Source organism: Peromyscus eremicus, chromosome 4, assembly GCF_949786415.1.
Source record: "Peromyscus eremicus chromosome 4, PerEre_H2_v1, whole genome shotgun sequence".
Classification (NCBI taxonomy): Eukaryota; Metazoa; Chordata; class Mammalia; order Rodentia; family Cricetidae; genus Peromyscus; species Peromyscus eremicus.
In genome coordinates, this window is record NC_081419.1 from 105129069 (window position 1) to 105146500 (window position 17432).

The 17432-nt window shown below is 49.5% G+C and overlaps 1 protein-coding gene across 4 annotated transcripts; it reads left to right on the forward strand.

Annotated features, from left to right (window-relative positions):
• The first annotated feature begins 843 nt into the window (after positions 1 to 843).
• On the forward strand, positions 844 to 14736 carry Mavs (mitochondrial antiviral signaling protein). 4 transcript variants are annotated; one of them, XM_059261453.1, is made up of 7 exons: positions 844 to 1330; positions 5693 to 5873; positions 7433 to 7610; positions 8706 to 8875; positions 9909 to 10062; positions 12310 to 12800; positions 13527 to 14736. In XM_059261453.1, the coding sequence occupies exons 2-7, from the start codon at positions 5757 to 5759 to the stop codon at positions 13941 to 13943; spliced, it is 1527 nt and encodes a 508-aa protein (XP_059117436.1). In that variant the 5' UTR covers positions 844 to 1330; positions 5693 to 5756; the 3' UTR covers positions 13944 to 14736. The 4 variants fall into 4 exon arrangements, with proteins under 4 accessions (XP_059117436.1, XP_059117437.1, XP_059117438.1 ...); XM_059261454.1 differs by having other exon boundaries at positions 5726 to 5873; XM_059261455.1 differs by lacking the exon at positions 844 to 1330 and adding an exon at positions 1337 to 1547.
• The last annotated feature ends 2696 nt before the right edge of the window (positions 14737 to 17432 follow it).

The following is a 17432-nucleotide window of genomic DNA, read 5'->3' on the forward strand; positions in this document are numbered from 1 at the left end:
TCTCATACCAGTCGGCTCTTCCAATATGAGACAGAACTTCCTACTTTTTCTGTTATGAAACCCATGCTTGGGTTTAGAGGAGAGAGATGGCTCAGCAGTTAGGAGCGCTGACTGATGTTCCAGAGGACCCAGGTTCAATTCCCAGGTCGTCTGGAGTTCAATCATGCCAGGATAAAAAATAAATATGTAAATGAAAGGAAGAAGAGACCACGTGACCCCGCTCTCTTTCCCTTTAAGAAGTCATGAACAACGGCCAGAAGCACCTGCTCCTTCAGGCCCTATAGCCCGAAGTCATGGGCAGAGCAAATACCACTACAGTACATTAGTTTTTACTTCTTGTTGAAACGTGACTGGAAGCACAAAGCATGCATTATTTTGTCTCTGTTAGCTGAGCACCATTTAGCCATGGCACCTATCCCACTATGGTGAGATCTTATCCCTGTTACGTGCATCAAGAAGTTGTGACCTTTGACTGCTGTGCACTAGTCACAGATTGCCCACTCATTTTATTGATGGACATCTGAATTGGTTTCATGATTTGCTTATTATGAATAAAGCCACTATAACCTTTTCTAGTGGATGTAGCTTTAAAAATTATTTTAATCTTGGTTTTAATTACCTGGGTATGTGTACATTGAGTACAGGTGCCAGTAGAGGTCAAAGGTGCTGGGTCACCCTGGTGCTGGAAGGTACAAGCGGTTCTAAGCCGCCAGACACGGGTGCATGTCTCAAAGTCCTGCTGCATCATAATCCCACGGTCCCCACTCATGTCGCCTGGCTAGGCACTCACACCCCTGTGACATCTGCGTGACACCCCACCCTTTATGTGTGCCAAGTACTGGAGACCCTCTCTCCTCCAGTGCTGGAAGAGCTGCTTTGCTTGAGGAGCGTGGGACAGAATCCAAGAACGCCAGTTTTCTGGGCTTCTGGACTTCCCCTGGAAACTGCTCTAGACCAAGCAGGGAGAGAATGATCTGCTCCCTTCACGCCTCGACAGGGAACCTGAACGGTCCCCAAGCAAGGCCTAAGAAGCACTTGCAGCTAGACCAGAGTCTCGGGAAACTCGGGGCTCATCCAACCGCCCCAAGACCGGCCTGGCCCTGCTTGGCCCAGCCCCTTCCTGCCCAGCCAACAGCAACGCCTCCTACCCGTCCCGTCCAGGCCCTGCCCGGCCAATGGCCGAGCTTCCGGCCCCACCCCTCCCTCGCTCCTCCCTACGCCCTGGCCAATGGCCGCGCGGCTCGCCCCGCCCCGCCCCGCCCTCTTCATCTGGGAGGGTTCTGCCGGGTTGCATGCGGGTCAACCTGTTGCCTAGTCTGGTTTCCTCTCGGTAAGTTTGCAGCCGGGGAGTGGGTTCTCAGGGCTCAGTGCTCAGCAACGCCCATCAAGGAGGGGGCCTTGGCTCGGAGTCCACAGGAGCGCCCGGGGCTTGGGCACGCGGGGTCCGGGAGGCTCCAGAACGGGATTATGGGAGAGCGCGGCCCGCCCCACTGGGCTTCGGGACCCTGGGAGTTCCTCGAGCCGCATCCAGCACCCTTAGTGAGCAGGTAGGTGGTGCAGAGCGTTTGCCCAGGCTGGACAGGAAGAACCTTGGAGTGCCTCCTGCCTCTCCCTGGCCCTGGTGACTCGAGCGAGGCATGGCCGCGCTCAACGACCTGTGGCAGTTGTGCCAGGGAGTAGGCCTGCCAGTCCGGACTGCGGCCTGATCCCGGGTCTGGAAAGTTGTGGACAGTGACACCTGTTCAAAACAGCCTCCCTGCACTTGGAGATCTGGGTCCCGCCAGGAATCTAGTTTGAGGCCAGGAGACCTGTCCCTCGGGAGTGTGGGTATTTCTTTCCGTGACTCGGTCAGAAGCTCCATGGGAGCCAGGTCGGAAGCTTTGCTGTGTCCAGGACCCCCCTGCCATCTCCTTTTCTCTGCGATGGTACAGAAGTTTTAGGAAAAGGATGAAAACACAGGAAAGCAAAGCAAAACAAAACAAAACCCCAAAACAAATCTTCTTTGGATACTGCGAAGCTTCAGAAACTTGAAGGGCATTTGGCCTTGATCTCAGAACTCAAGTGAATGTCAGTGAGGGCAGTATTAACGCCAGCTGTGTCTGGGAGAATTTAATGTTTTCAAAGAGCCTAAATGCCGAATCTTCTCACCCTCAAGTCCTGTCCCCCGGCAGTGCCAAGGTCATAAAGATGGACTGTGTGTGTGGCTCTCCTGCTGCTGGGGCTTCTATGCTCTGTTAGTCCACGGCAAAAAGTCTGGGTTCAAGTCCCACACGGTCAGCTGCGTAGCACAGTATCACTTCCTTCTCACTTGTGATTGTGTGAAAGGGCCGTAGGCTGCTCCTGGTAGCAGTGACCCTTCAAGAAACGAACAAATGTGAGCTTCCTCTGCTTTTGGTGAGGCTCCATGCCGCCCTTCTGTGCAGTCAGTGTTGTGGCTGGACTGCAGAAATTGCTGATTTGATTGCCTCATCGTGTCTTTTTAGGTGACTTGGGTAAGGAGGGGGAAGGGCTTCATCAGCCTGTCGGTCCTCCACAGAGCTATTCTTTTTCACCTCCTGAAGGCCCTAATCTTGCCTCCCTGATCTCCTGACCTTCCAGCTATAGCTCTTGGTAGGAATGTAGCTTTTGGTAGTTAGCCTGAAGGTGGTAACATGGGGCTGAGGTCACTAGGCAGAACTGGTACTTCATCTCCCATGTGGCAGGGGCCTGCACCTGCAGCAGCTCCGCTGTCTCCCGGAGGCCTCATATTCAATAAAGAGCACTAGGTTCTCTCTTCCCCTCCTTCCGTCTTCTCTTTTGAACAATCCTCTTGGAATCCAACAGCATGTTAAACCTGTCAAAATGGAGGTCTGAGGTGCCGTCTTCCCATGGCTCTTCCCTGACTTCCCTAGTGTAGTAAATGGCACCTTCCTTGCCCCAGCTCCCAAGAAACAGTGTTTGATCCTTTCCCCCACCTCTGTGGTGGCCATTCTGGCCACACCCATCATCATCTCCACTTGGTCTCCTGACTTGTCCCCCTTGTCACCCTCCTTCCATCCTGGGCTTCCCAAAGGCCTTGGAACCTCCAGAGAGTTCTGCAGTGCCAAGTTAGAGATTCCGCTTTCCAGTGATCCCCCGTTTCACACCAAATAAAACCCAGAGTCCTTCCCACACCACCTCACGTGTTAGCCCCCTCTTTGACATTGACCTCCACCCCTCTTAGCTTTCCGAACCATTTCACTCACCTACTTTCTCTTCACACACCCCAAGCTCCGAGGACTTGGAGTGTGTGAAGAGAAACACACATCTTAGCACTTGCGTCTGCTTTGCCTTCTGCCCAAGACTCGAGTCTTTTCGCAGTGAAGAGCCCTCAGCTCAGATGTTACCAGTCAGAGGGCCTTCCTCGATCACCTCAGTTCAAGCAGGGTATTTCCTCCTGGAGTTCTGTCCCGTCGTCTCGTTTTCCTTTCTTCATACGCAGAATTACTCTCTGGACTTGTCATCTAGCTGTGTGCCAGCTGATCCGTGAGCATTTCCACTCCGGTAGAACACAGATTGGATGTGGTGGGCACAGACCTTGTCTTTCTTAGCCCTGCTGGGGAGGGCAGATAAGAGACAAGTAAACAAATGCATGTGGAATTGCAGGCTGTGGTGCTGCATAAGTCATGCTGGCTTGCGTTTAAGGCACTTTAAATGTTTAAATGTAGGGCCAGTGAAATGGCTCAGCAGGTAAAAGAGCTTGCTGTGTAAGCCCCGTGACCCGAGTTCAAGCCCTGGAACCCAAAATGGAAGAAGAGGATCAACTCACAAAAGTTGTTCTCTGATTTTCGTATGTGTGCTTGTGACATGTGTGTATACACATTCACATACCCATCATATACATACAATAATAAATGAATAAGAATTTCAAAGTGGCTTATTTAAAAAATTTAAGCTTAAGGGGGCTGGAGAGAAGGCTCAGTGGTTAAGAACACTGGCTGCTTTTCCAGAAGATCCAGGTTTGAGTCCCAGTACCCACAACCATTTGTAACTCAGTTCCAGGGGATTGGATGCCATCTGCTGGTGTCTGTAGGCACATGATGCATAGACATACATTCAGGCAAAACACCCATGAACATAAAATATAAATAAATCTTGGGGTTGGAGAGATGGCTCAGTGGTAAGAACACTGACTGCTTTTCCACAGGACCTGGGTTTGATTCCCAGCATCCACATGGCCATTCACAACTGTAACTCCAGTTCCAGGGAATATAATGTCACCTTCTGGCCTCCATGGGCACCAAGCTCAAAAGTGGTGTGTACACATACAAGCAGGCAAAATACCCATATGCATAAATAATTTGAAAAATAAATATTTTTAAAAATTTAAGCGTATATGCCTGAGCCACTGTGTTGCAAAGCTCTTTGAACCATTTTTTAAAAAGATTTAAAAAAATTTATGTGTACGTCTGTCTGGGTATATACCAAGTGTGTGCAGACTAGAAGAGAGAGTCAGATCTCCTGGAACTAGAATTACGGGCAGTTTTGAGCCACCAGATGTGGGTGCTGGGACTTGAACTCAGGTCCTCTGGAAAAGCAGCAAGTGCTCTTTTCCACTAACCCATCTAAACCAGTGGTTCTCCAAAAGACCCTTTCACGGGGGTTGCCTAAGACCATCAGAAAACACAGATATTCATTACGATTCATAAAAGTAGCAAAATTGCAGTTATGAAGTAGCAACAAAAATAATGTTATGGTTGGGGTCATCACAACGTGAGGAGCTGTACTAAAGGGTTGTAGCAGTAGGAAGGTTGAGAACCGCTGCTCTAATCCATCTCTTCACTGGTGCTCTCAAGTAAGTTCTCTTTTCCACTAAACCGTCTCTCCAGCCCCTCTCCAAACCATTTTATGGAAAAGGCTGGTAATTGCCCTGAGCCATAAAGTGACTTCAGTGTAGTGAACTCAGTTTTCTCCCGTGAGAACATACATATGTGTATATGGCAAACTGGTGGACCTGCATCATGATCCAGAAACAATCGGATCTGAGGGCCCTTAGTTGTTTGGGCTTCAAGTAGCTAGTGAGCCCCCCAATTTCTTGGTGCTGCATTTCCTCCATCTTTACAGTAGAATTATCCTGTCATCATATCAGACAGCTCCTTTTGCTTGTTTTCAGTATGCCCCAAAGCAGCAGCATTTATAGGTGACTCTTGTACTGTCCTTCCTTAGAGATAGAGGGGATCCAGTACCTTCCACAATCTTAGCAGCTGATGGCACAGTGATACCAAACCCTTAGAAAATGATTAAACCCAAAAGGCAGAAGTGGGCCCTAGGTGGATGGCTCTCTGCTCATCAATTCACTTTTAAGGAAATTTTTTGAGAGTCTCTGGATCCAGTCAGTAATAACACAGGCTGTTTAAAGAAATGAAAGATTAGGCCTGGAGAGGTGGCTCAGCAGTTAGGAGAGTACACTGCTGTTCAGAGGACCAGAGTTCAAATCCCAGCTCCCATGTCTGGCAGCTTACTGCCTGTAATTCCAGCTCCAGGGGTTCCAGTGCCCTCTGCTGGTCTCCCCAGGCACCTTCCCCAATGCACGTACCCACACCCATACCCACGCACATACACATAGTTTTTAAAATTAATGAAAGAAATATTTTAAAAAAGAAAGAAGTGAAAGTTAAAAAGGCAAAGATTCTAAAAGCTGAGAAAGAATTGCCCTGTGTGATCTTTCTTCCAGTCCATCTCTCTCAGCCCATCCCACCCTTCCTAGGGCCGGAGTCTACTCCAGAAGCTGAGCAGCCATGACATTTGCTGAGGACAAGACCTATAAGTATATCCGCGACAACCACAGCAAGTTTTGCTGTCTTGACGTTCTGGAGATCCTGCCTTACCTGCCCTGCCTCACAGCCAGTGACCAGGTGAGCCAGGGATGCCACAGCTGGGCCAGAGCATTGGGTGCAGGGCTGTGCCATCCACGTTCAGCCTGTCCCAGCCCTTCTCCCAGGCCAGGGCCTCTGAGGCTGCTGTCTGCCCTGCTTTTCTGACTTTAAGATCAAGCGTATTCACAGTGGCTTTTCTAACCTTGTTGATCTCCTTTCGTTTTTTATGTTGCACTCAAGAACATGGCACCAGATCAGCACGTTTCCAGGCTCTGGCTCTCTATTTTTCAGAACCTTCTCTTTGCTTGTCTTTGGATCTTGTTTTGATTCATTCTCTGATCGCACCTTATCTTGGGATAGAGTCTGGAGTGTTAGTTCTGAGGACTTCACCAGTGTCTTGCCACACCAGGACTTACTGCGGGCTCCTGCACTCACCAGCTAGCACAGTGGTTTATATTCTGGTTCTTCTCAGATGGCATGGGCTTCTGTGCTCCCAGCAACTTGGCCTGTGTGCTGTTGAGGTCTCCCGTTTCTGGGTGTCTCAGGAGCACCGTTGTTTCCTGTGCAAATACTGTTACAGTGCAGGTCTGGACAGTAGAGAGTGCACTGGCCTCACCTTGTGTGGGGCATTCATCAGGACACCCTGCCGTCTGGTTTGCCGTAAATATTTCCTATGGATGGTCCCTTGTTTTTCTTTTCTTCTCCTCTTCCTCCTAGTCCTCTACCAAGTTTTCCTCTTCCTTTTCTTCTTCCTCCTCCTCTCCCTCCCTTTCCTCATTCCTCCTTCCTTTCTCGTTCTTCTTCAGACATGGTCTTATAATATAGCCCAGTCCGGTTTCAAACCCGTAATCCTCCTCCCTCAGCCTCCCTAGTGTTGGGACTACAAGCTGGTTGATCGTTTTCAAGTGGGAATCCAGTGAATAAAAACACTGCGGCTGCTGCCATTTTTCTAGAGTTCCCCAGTACTCTCAGGGCCTTGCTTCCCACTCTTGGTCCCCTCCTTTTTCTTCTCTGCCCCTTTCATCCCATTGCTGATAGGCCCCTTTTCCTTCCCAACTCATTCACTCTTCTCTTTGCCTGATTCAAGGTTGGCCCCACCCCCTTGCTGCTTTGCTTCCGCTAAACCTCTGCCACCTCCTCTGTAAAGTAGGGATGATCTTAGCACTTAATGGGACAATGACTGCAAACCTAGACATGGCCATAGCCTTTTCCTGTTGTTGATTGCTCCTCCTCACTCCATACTTGGGCTACCATCCTGGCCTTGTTCTGCCTCTCACCCAGTTTCAAGTATAGCTGCCTTCCCCTTGGGGCTCTCTTTGATTTTTGTTTGTTTGTTTGTTTTTTGGTTTTTCAAGACAGGTTTTTCTCTGTGAGGCAGTCCTGGCTGTCCTGGAACTGACTCTGTAGACCAGGCCGGCCTCGAACTCACAGGGGTCCACCTGCCTCTGCCTCCCGAGTGCTGGGATTAAAGGCGTGCGTGTGCCACCACCGCTCGGCCCCTCGTGGCTTTCTTAGTGTCCCCTTTGCAGTCGCTCTCGTCTGAGTAGAGAAAAGGCTAGGCCACCTGGCCTGAGTAGGGTGGCTGTGCTGTCTTCCAGGATCGACTGCGGGCTTCCTACAAGCAACTAGGGAACCAGGACACACTCTGGGAACTCTTCAATAAGCTCCAGCGTCGTGTTGGCTGGGTGCAGTGCTTCATCCACGCACTGAAGATCTGTGAGCTGCCTGGGCTAGCTGAGCAAGTGACTCGAGTTTATCAGAGCTACCTGCCTCCTGGTGAGCATCCTGCCCTAGTCTCCTGCCTGGGTCCCTGCCTGTTTCTCTGGCTTGCAATCTCCCTCTTCCTTTGCCTTGTACTTCCTGCCTTCCTCCTTCTTTTTTAATTACATGTTTTTTTTAAATTACATGTAATAACCTCCTGACTTTCTATCTCCATCACGCTGCGTCATAGGATATACCTGGGTTTAATTCAGCTGAGCCACTTACTAGCTATGTCCCTTTGGCCATATCCCTGAATTTCTTAGTCTGTCACAGTGGGGTTAATGGCCACACCCCTCACGTGTGGCTGCAGTAGATAGACACCACTGGGTGATGCCTGTTGAGTGTGTAGCTGGAGTTCCATGCCTCCCCTATGCCCAGCACAAGGCACCTGCTGTCAATTTTGTAGCTCTGGTATTTGCCTCCCTTCTTGGTCCTCGCCTTCTCCCCTGTCTCCTTTCTCTACAGTGTAGAGTGTAGAGTCTACACTCAATCATTCACCCACTCTTCATTTCTCTTTTCCTCCCCACAGTTTCTCTGAGAACATCCAGGTTTCCAAGCCCAACACCTAGCTGCCCAGTTGCTCCTTAATTCCTCTTAATGACCCTGCCAAGTCATGTGACGGCGGTGGGGTGGGGTGGTAGTTGGGCCTGAAGAGAAGATCCAGAAGAAAAATCAAGCCAATCTCGAACACACCATGTTTGCTTTTCTTTCTCTTTTTCTCCTTTCTTTCCAAGTTGGTCTCTTCACTCATGGAAGTTGACAGTGCTCTCTCAAATAGAAATGGCAGGGTCAGAGATGGGCCATGGCAAGGGTCAGTTGGGGATGACGGCGGTGAGGAGAAAGCCTTGGGACAGAGAGGAGTGACCACTGACAGTGTGCCTGGGCTCATGTCCTCCCTCCATGTCCCTTGCCACCTTTCCTGTCTCCTCCAGCTCCTCTTCCTCCTCCCCCCTCCCCAGTGATGCTTATCACCTCTAAAGAACTCATCCCACATCAGGTCAGCTTCTGGAGTTATTTAAGGGAGACTAGACATCCCAAAGCTTCCAGGCCTCTTCTAGTACCAGGATACTTCTGATTCTTTCTGGACATCACCATATCTTTGTTCTTTAGGGACTTCACTCCGCTCCCTAGCCCCACTGGAATCCCCAGCAATTCCTCCTACAACTTCAGGACCGTCTGCGTGTGCTCCAGGCCACAGCATCTCTGACAGTGACTACCAAGGGAAAACAGGCTACCCCAGGCCTGTCCAGGACACCCAGCCACCAAAGTCCCCAGTAGAGGTAGGTTCTCACAGTCTACTTCAAGTCCCTGCTTTTGTGTGCTGCCTGCCTGCCCACTTCTGCCCACCCAGCCTTCCAGAAGCCCCTTCCTACCTCTTGAAAATCATGCCTCTCTGCTAAGAATATCAGGGTTCCCTCACTAGCTACCTGACTGCTGGCCAGGCCTGTGGCCACCTCAGACTCTGTCATCAGCTACCTAGGAGGCCATGGTTTTGAGGTCTCTGTAATGGTCATGTGACATGTTGAGCTGGGTAAAAGACTGGAGGGTAACCAGATTGGAAAGGGAGGGAGGTGATGAAGGCTCAGGAAGTCAGGGGTGGATGGTGACAGGGCTCTTAATTGTCAACAGTAAAGTCAGGTATGGGAGAAAGATAACTAGTTCTACTGAGGTGAAGTGAGTCAGCCATGGGATAGAAGAGACCCCAGACTGTGGGTCTGAAGCCATGGAGTCTGTGCAGAAACTGCTGGAAAGAGCTATATGCAGTGGTTATAGAGCCAGACACAGGCACATGGATAGGGAACGTGGGCAGGGCATGGTTTTTTGTTTTTTTAAAGCACTTGAGGTCATCCTGGAAGGCTGGGATGTAGCTCTCAGTTGGTAGAGTTCTTGTCTAACATAAATACAACCCTGAGTTCAATTTCTAATACCATATAAACTGGGCATGACGACACACGACTATAAGCCTAACACTCAGGAAGTAGAGGCAGGCAGATCAGAAGTTATTCTTACCTATATAGCGAGTTCAAGGCTAGAGTGAGATACGTAAGACCCTATCTCAAAACAAAACAAAACAGTAACAGCAACAACAAAACCAAATAGATTCTGGGGACTCAAGACTTAAAATAGACAAGTATATTATTGATGAGCTACCCCCCCGGTATGTGAAGGTTATCTATGGCCAGAAGCAAGGCAAGGGTTCCCAGGATCCTGGAAATAGGAGCTGAGGCCGGAAGGAGATGCCCCATAAATATCTGCTGCTCTTTGTCAGCTCTTGGGAGAAGCAACTGCTTATTACCATTTCCTCTATTGCAGAATTCAGAGCAAGCCCCACAGGCCAGCTTTGGGGCCATCCCGAGGACGTCTGGCGGCTCTTTGATACCCTCACCTAACCTGCAGGCTGTCAGCTCTCAGCCCTCCAGAGAGCATCAGGGTCAAGAACCGGAACTGAGTGGCACCCATACAGCAAGTATGCATAGAATGTGCTATTACAGGGTCTCTTAGGCCTTCCAAGTGAAGGTTAGGGTTACAGTACCACTTGGCCTTTCTTGGACAGGATGCAGGACAGGAATAAAGGGTATTCACTTCAGAGTGTGTGTGTGATTGTGTCTGTGTGTGTAAGTGGAGTAGCAGCAGCTTAAATTGCAGTCATTTATTAGCACATGGCTCAGCTGGGTGGGTCTTCTGTCTTGATATCCTCTCGTGTATTCCCGACATAGGCATTTATTCTGCTACTATCCATTGGCTTCGTGCCTCTTCATTCTCTCATCCTCTAGCACACAAACCCAACTCATGGCATCTGGGCAAGGCTCTGGGTAAAAGAGAGGCAGGGCTGTGAGGCATAGGCTCAAAACTGGTCTTATCACTCCTGCTTTAATCTGTGGTCAAAAGAAATGATAAGGCCAGCCCAGATTCCGAGAATGGAGAAACTGGCAAAATCACATTGGAAAGTGTGATTGCTGTGTAGGTGTGTATTGCCTTACATTCCTGCATGAGAGGGAGCGTTAGGGCTATTTCTGCACTCCGGTAAAAGGGCCTGAAGAAGGGAAGGATAGCATAGGACTAGCTGATAAAGGAGCTCTTTTTCTCTTTTTTCTTTTTTGAGACAGGGTTTCTCTGTGTAGTTTTGGTGCCTGTCCTGGATCTTGCTCGGTAGACCAGGCTGGCCTCGAACTCACAGAGATCCGCCTGCCTCTGCCTCCCGAGTGCTGGGATTAAAGGCGTGTGCCACCACCCGGCAAGGGAGCTCTTAAACACCACTCTGCACAAGATCTCTAGTTCCCAGCTGTGGTGGTTGAATGACTTCTGGAGGCTCAAACATATGTATACTTAGTCCCTAGTTGGTGAAACTGTAGAAAGAACTAGGAGGTGTGGCCTTGTTGGAAGAGGTGTGTCCAAGAGGTGGGCTTGGAGGTTTCAAAAGCCTGTGCCATCCCCACTAGTTCGCTCTCTCTCTCTGTCTCTGTCTCTGTCTCTGTCTCTCTCTCTCTCTCTCTTTCTCTCTCTTTTCTGCCTCATGCTTGTGGATCAGATGTAATCTCTCAGCTACGGCTCCAATGCCATGCTTGCCTGCCTGCTGCCATACTCCTCACCATGATGGTCATGGACTCTAACCTAACCCCCTGGAACCGTGAGCCCCAAATTAAGTGATTTCTTTTATAAGTTGTCTTGGTCATGATGTTATCACAGCGATTGAAAAGTAACCAAGATATCAGTAAATCACTAAAGTGTTTCAACTCCAGATGAGTCAGTCAGGGGTCAGAACCCGGTGCTCCCCTCAGGACTATACTCTATCCACCCTGGCTTTCCAGACTACAATGGCTCACCTCTACTTTCCTAACTCTGTTCTGTTTGTCACTGGTGCCTGGTCAGCCCTCAGGACCCTAGAATTGCTGTGTGAACAGTTAAAGGTTGGGGGAAATCATCTTACTTAGTGCTCCTGACTTCTTTCATCCCCAAACAGCCCTCAGTCACTGTTTGTGCTCTGTCATGTCAGCTTGTCACAAGACATTTATCAGGAAATACTGCTGTGAACCATGAGGGTAAAGGGCACTTCATTTGTAGCATGTTGTGATCACAGGTACCAGGAGATTTTCTATTAGGTTTAGGGGGAGACATCAGACACCACTTCTGATGTTTGTCAGCCCTGGCATGTGTGTCCTGAGAGGTCTGTGAAGAGTCTGATGTCATCACCCTTATGTACTGTTACCACCTATTTCTGGTTTTTCCAGATCAAGCTCCCTTTCTGGGACTACAAGGTCCTTATTCCTCGGGGCGTATGCCTATGGTTCAATTGACTGTGTTAGTGGTTCTCTTGAGCCATCCTGCTTTTCGTAATTCAGGACTGCTCCTGCTAGAAGGTAGCAGGGAACAGCAGTGAGGGGAATGTCTCGGGACACTAATGCTTATGCCCAGGACAAGGTAGAAGAGGCAGAAGTCGGAGAAGAGGCCAGTGTCCAGGGTGTAAGGAAAAAAGAATAACTTATGAGCACCAAGCTTTTGGGTGTGAATGAAGGTAGAGGCCATTTTATTTTGGTGATAGGACAGACTAGGGTTCTATGTCAAGGGCTGAGGGCAAGAGTCTTCTCCATGGATAGGAAATTGGGAAACCGGATGTGGTAGGGACAGTGTAACCAAGGGCATGGGGACCCTTCTCTAGTCCTCAATGTAAAACAATCCTTTGGGCTTGTTTCTGGTTTTGTCTCTTTACCTGTAGGTGTTGACTCCATTCCCACACCACTCCATGGACCTGTGTCTCCAACTGTTTCCTTCAAGCCCCTACCACGTACTGCCCTTCGGACAAGCCACTTGCCTGGGGTCATGGCATCGGTTCCATCTCCTGATACCTCCTTGTCTTCCTCTTCCACTGGATTGGCTTTTACAAAGGGAGCTGGTGACCAGGCCAAGGCTGCCACCTGTCTTAGCACTGATGGGGAAGTACCCACCAATTCTGTGACCACCAGCTCAGTGCCTTCTTCTGCCAAAGTGGTGCCGGTGACTACCATGTCTTCCAAAGTGTCCTCCAAGTTGCCCATCAGTACAAAGTCCACTGCTGCAATGCCCTCTACTGTGCCCACCAGTACAGCACCATCAAAATTACCCATCAACTCGGCATATGCTGGCACAATGCCATCCAAAGTGCCTGCTAGTGTGGCCAAAGCACCTGCCAACATAATGCCACCCGACAGGAGCAGCAACCGAGCCAAGGTGAGTTTTTGTTCCTCCTAATAGTGACTCGGTCCACTTTGCCAAGACAAGCTGGTCCTCTGCCCTGCCCTCAGACCCTTTCGGTCTCTGTGCTGTCTCTGGTCTGGTTCTCAAGGTACTGGGACAGGGAATCAGCCTCATCCAGCCCTTACCCCTTGTTTTCCAGGAGGAATGATAGGCATGAGAACTTCTAAGCATGGACCTTCAGCAGGGTGGGGCATGGGACCGCCCCCACTGACATGTGTATTAACTCATTTGGAGCTCAACAGTAAGCTCAGCAGTAGCATTTTGTAGACAAGTAGTGAGGAACGGATCATGGTGGCTCATGTGCCCTGTTCATTAGGCCGTGGTCTCAAGCATCCAGCTTAGAGCAGCTGCTCCAACCCAGTCACCCCTCTAGCCACTTTCCCAGTCTTACAGCTGTTCACCTAAAGGAACCAAGTTCACAAGCCTTGGGATCTTGTGGCTGCCTTGTGGCTCTCAGGCCCAGGTAGTACTAGATGGGTCACACGCCAGCAAGGGCTCCCTGGCAATAACACTCACAGTAGCTCAGTGAGTGGGAAGGGCTGCCCTGGGAGGGTTACTGCAGGGTCTTGGTCACTTCCGGCTGTGTATGTGTCACTGATGTCTCAGCTGTCGTGGGAGGCTAGTTCATGCCCTGGCCACATAACCTAGCTTGTCCACCTGTCACCTGAACCCCTTCTAACACTCTCCTTGTGTTTCCAGGAGACCCTAGAGCTTCCGGCAACCACAGTCACCACTAGAGGCAGCCTGCCCGGACCTGAGAGCTTGCACTCTAGGCCAGAGATGAGCAAGCCAGGTGTGTTGGTGTCCCAGGTGGACGAGCCATTCTCAGGCTGCTCTATGGACCTTGCCATCAGCCCTAGCAGCTCCTTGAACTCAGAACCCAATCATGGTCCAGAGGAGAATGAGTATTCGTCCTTTAGGATCCAGGTGAATGAAGACCCCAGTGCTAACCTCCTGGCAGGAAATCCTGGGCCACTAGCCACCCAGGAGCCCCCAGAAGAGGAAGAGCCTTGTGTCAGTTCAATACCCTGGCCTAAGTTGGTTGGGGCAGCCAGTGCACTCTTGGCTGCATTCCTGGCAGTGATGGTGTACCGTAGTAGGAGCCTGGCCCACTGAAGCCTCAGCTGTGTGCCACTCACTTGCTCAGTTCTACCAAGCATGTTCTGTAGGCTTGGGCTGCTGGAGGCTGAGTCGGGAACTTAGAGATGGGGAGGTCCGTTGAGCTATCTGGGTGGGAGCTGCACCGAGGCTCCATCCACTGTGGGGTAGGGGAGAGACATTCTTTCCATCCTAGTTCATGCCTTCTTCTGGTCTTTAGCTTTGGGGCACTGAATTACCGCCACTACTTCCGACCTGCCCACATGGCAGTATAGGATTTCATGCTGTGTGCGCCTAAAGAGGTATCCCCACCAGCCTCATCTCTGTTGGCCCAAGCCTGAAGATCAGGAGATATCATACTCTGTTGATAGTGCTCCTCATCCTGCCCAGGTCTCTTGAAACAAGCACAGGCGTATTGGTGAAAACTACCGTAACATCTAGTGCCTTCCACCAGCAACCCAGCCTGAGGCCTGGGCACTAGAGCCTAGGAGCAGTGGAGTGGCTGGTTTCTAGGGAGCTTTGAGTCATCGGTCTCTGGTCCCCCTCCACAGCCAGGCAACCCTAAGGGAAGGTCTGAAGGTTCCCTGTGGATTCCAAGAAAGCCAGAAGCAGCTGTCAGGCCTGAGGAAGACTCTGGGAGCCCTGTTCTAGCCTCCTTACCCCACCTCTTCACTTCCTCCCTCCCTCCTGGTCTCCTTTCTCTTTGGTTTCCTATACTGGATGATGGAACACCTAGTGGGCGGAGCTCAGGCTGGCCTTGGATTTCAGTTCCACTCTTTCTCTGGCTTTAGCAGACATTTAGCTTCTCTAGTCTTTTTTTTTTTTTTTTTTTTTTTTTGGGTTTTTCGAGACAGGGTTTCTCTGTGTAGCTTTGCGCCTTTCCTGGAACTCGCTTTGGAGACCAGGCTGGCCTCGAACTCACAGAGATCCGCCTGCCTCTGCCTCCCGAGTGCTGGGATTAAAGGCGTGCGCCACCACCGCCCGGCTCTTCTCTAGTCTTTTACCCAGTGTGGACAGTGAGTAGCCCTTCGTGGACAGTGAGTAGCCCTTCCTTTTACTGGGCTCGCCTGAGACTGAAGGATATAGATATTTCCATAGTGCCTAGCCCAGAGGGTATGACTACCAAGTACTTACCCTCCTGCCCAGCCTGGTTGAACTAAGGTGAGCTTGAGAGGCAGAGTACATGGTGGTAATGGCACAGTCTTTGGCTTTGAGAGGAAGCCTTGGCCTACATAGTGCTTCTGTCTCTAGCACTATGTAGTCTGCCTGTGATCTCTGACAAGGTGTAAACCTCTGTGCCTCACTTTTCTCACCTGTGAGATGGGGCGAATATGTATACATATGTGCTAATATGTTCTAATATTATCAAGATAATTAAATTAAAAGTTTATCTGCAAATATTGTGAGTTCTGCATTTCTTAGGGGTTGGATACATGTTAACATTTACATAGAAAGGTGCTGGGGCTCTTGGCTGCACTGTTAGAGACAGGTGCTAGCATGTTCTTTCCTCCTCCATGGGCAGGAAGTTTAGTTACATCTACATCAGACATACGATGAGGTTTAGGCGGGGTTTGGTGGCGCACTCCTTTAATCTCAGCACTAAGGAGGCAGAGGCAGGCAGATCTGTATGAGTTCAAGGCCAGCCTGGTCTACATAGCAAGTTCCAGGTTACCAGAGCTACACAGTGAGACCCTGTCTCCAGAACAAGAAAAGAAATACAGTGAGACGTATTGAGGGTATCCTTATGGGTTCTTTTAAGGTGCCCTTTGCTGGATAAGTGATAGGCATGGAGCCAACTCCATCTCTGGACTCTGTGGTGAACACAAACCTTAGAGGCATCAGGGATGGGGGATACTATCAGTCTCCCGGCATGCCCTAGGGAAAATGACCTAATGACCTGTACTTTCTGAACTTCAAGGTGCACTTCAACCTGTGCCATAAATCTAGATGTAATTTGTCCCCAAGTTGTCTGTGCTACTTTTTAATCACCTTTCTTTCTTCTTTCTTTCTTCTTTCCCCCCCCCCTTTTTTTTTTTTTTTAGTTAAGGTTTTTCTGTGTAGCCCTGGCTGTCCTGAAACTTGCTCTGTAGACCAGGCTGGCCTTGAACTCAGAGATCCACCTGCCTCTGCCTCCCGAGTGCTGAGGTTAAAGGCGTGCACAACCACTGCCCGGCTCACCTTTTGTTTCTAACCAACCTGTGGACTCCCTACACTCTCCCAGGTGCCATGCTGGCTATGCTAGTGAAAGAGACATCTCAATAATACCATATGTAGAGCTCTGAAAGAGACATCTCAATGATACCATATGTAGAGCTCTGAAAGAGACATCTCAATGATACCATATGTAGAGCTCTGAAAGAGACATCTCAATGATACCATATGTAGAGCTCTGAAAGAGACATCTCAATGATACCATATGTAGAGCTCTGAAAGAGACATCTCAATGATACCACATGTAGAGCTCTGAAAGAGACATCTCAATGATACCACATGTAGAGCTCTGAAAGAGACATCTCAATGATACCACATGTAGAGCTCTGAAAGAGACATCTCAATGATACCATATGCAGAGCTCTGAAAGAGACATCTCAATGATACCATATGTAGAGCTCTGAAAGAGACATCTCAATGATACCACATGTAGAGCTCTGAAAGAGACATCTCAATGATACCACATGTAGAGCTCTGAAAGAGACATCTCAATAATACCACATGTAGAGCTCTGAAAGAGACATCTCAATAATACCACATGTAGAGCTCTGAAAGAGACATCTCAATAATACCATATGTAGAGCTCTGAAAGAGACATCTCAATGATACCACATGTAGAGCTCTGAAAGAGACATCTCAATGATACCATATGTAGAGCTCTGAAAGAGACATCTCAATAATACCATATGTAGAGCTCTGAAAGAGACATCTCAATGATACCATATGTAGAGCTCTGAAAGAGACATCTCAATGATACCATATGCAGAGCTCTGAAAGAGACATCTCAATGATACCATATGTAGCCCTACAGAGTGTCACCCAGATGGTGAGATTTCAAGCACAGTAACTGGTCGCTAGGCATCTCTTAGATCAAGTATGTGTAGGAAGTGTCAAAGGCTTTCCCTGCACTTTGCGAACTTTGATGACTAAGCCTGCATTTAATGACCTTCATCTCAGCTGTTCTCAACTTGGAGGCATCTCAAATGCCAGTGTCAGGTCACGGGGGTCCCATGTTTGTGCGTTGCTTTCAGCTGCAGTGGGATTCATAGCTGTGTAGAAGGAAGAGTTGGGGCAGGTGACCCTTACAGCCATGGTCTGTACAAGATGAACCGGAACCCAGGCGTCTGTACCCACGGGTGTCTGGGTACACATACCATGGACCTGAAGAAACACAATTTCTTTTAGGGTGGTCATTGTTGGCTGGAGGAACCAGTGCTTCTTCCTAAGCATCCACGCACGGATTCACCTGCAAAAGAGCCCTGTCCATCTTCTTTCTCTGGTGAAGAATTCCCCAAA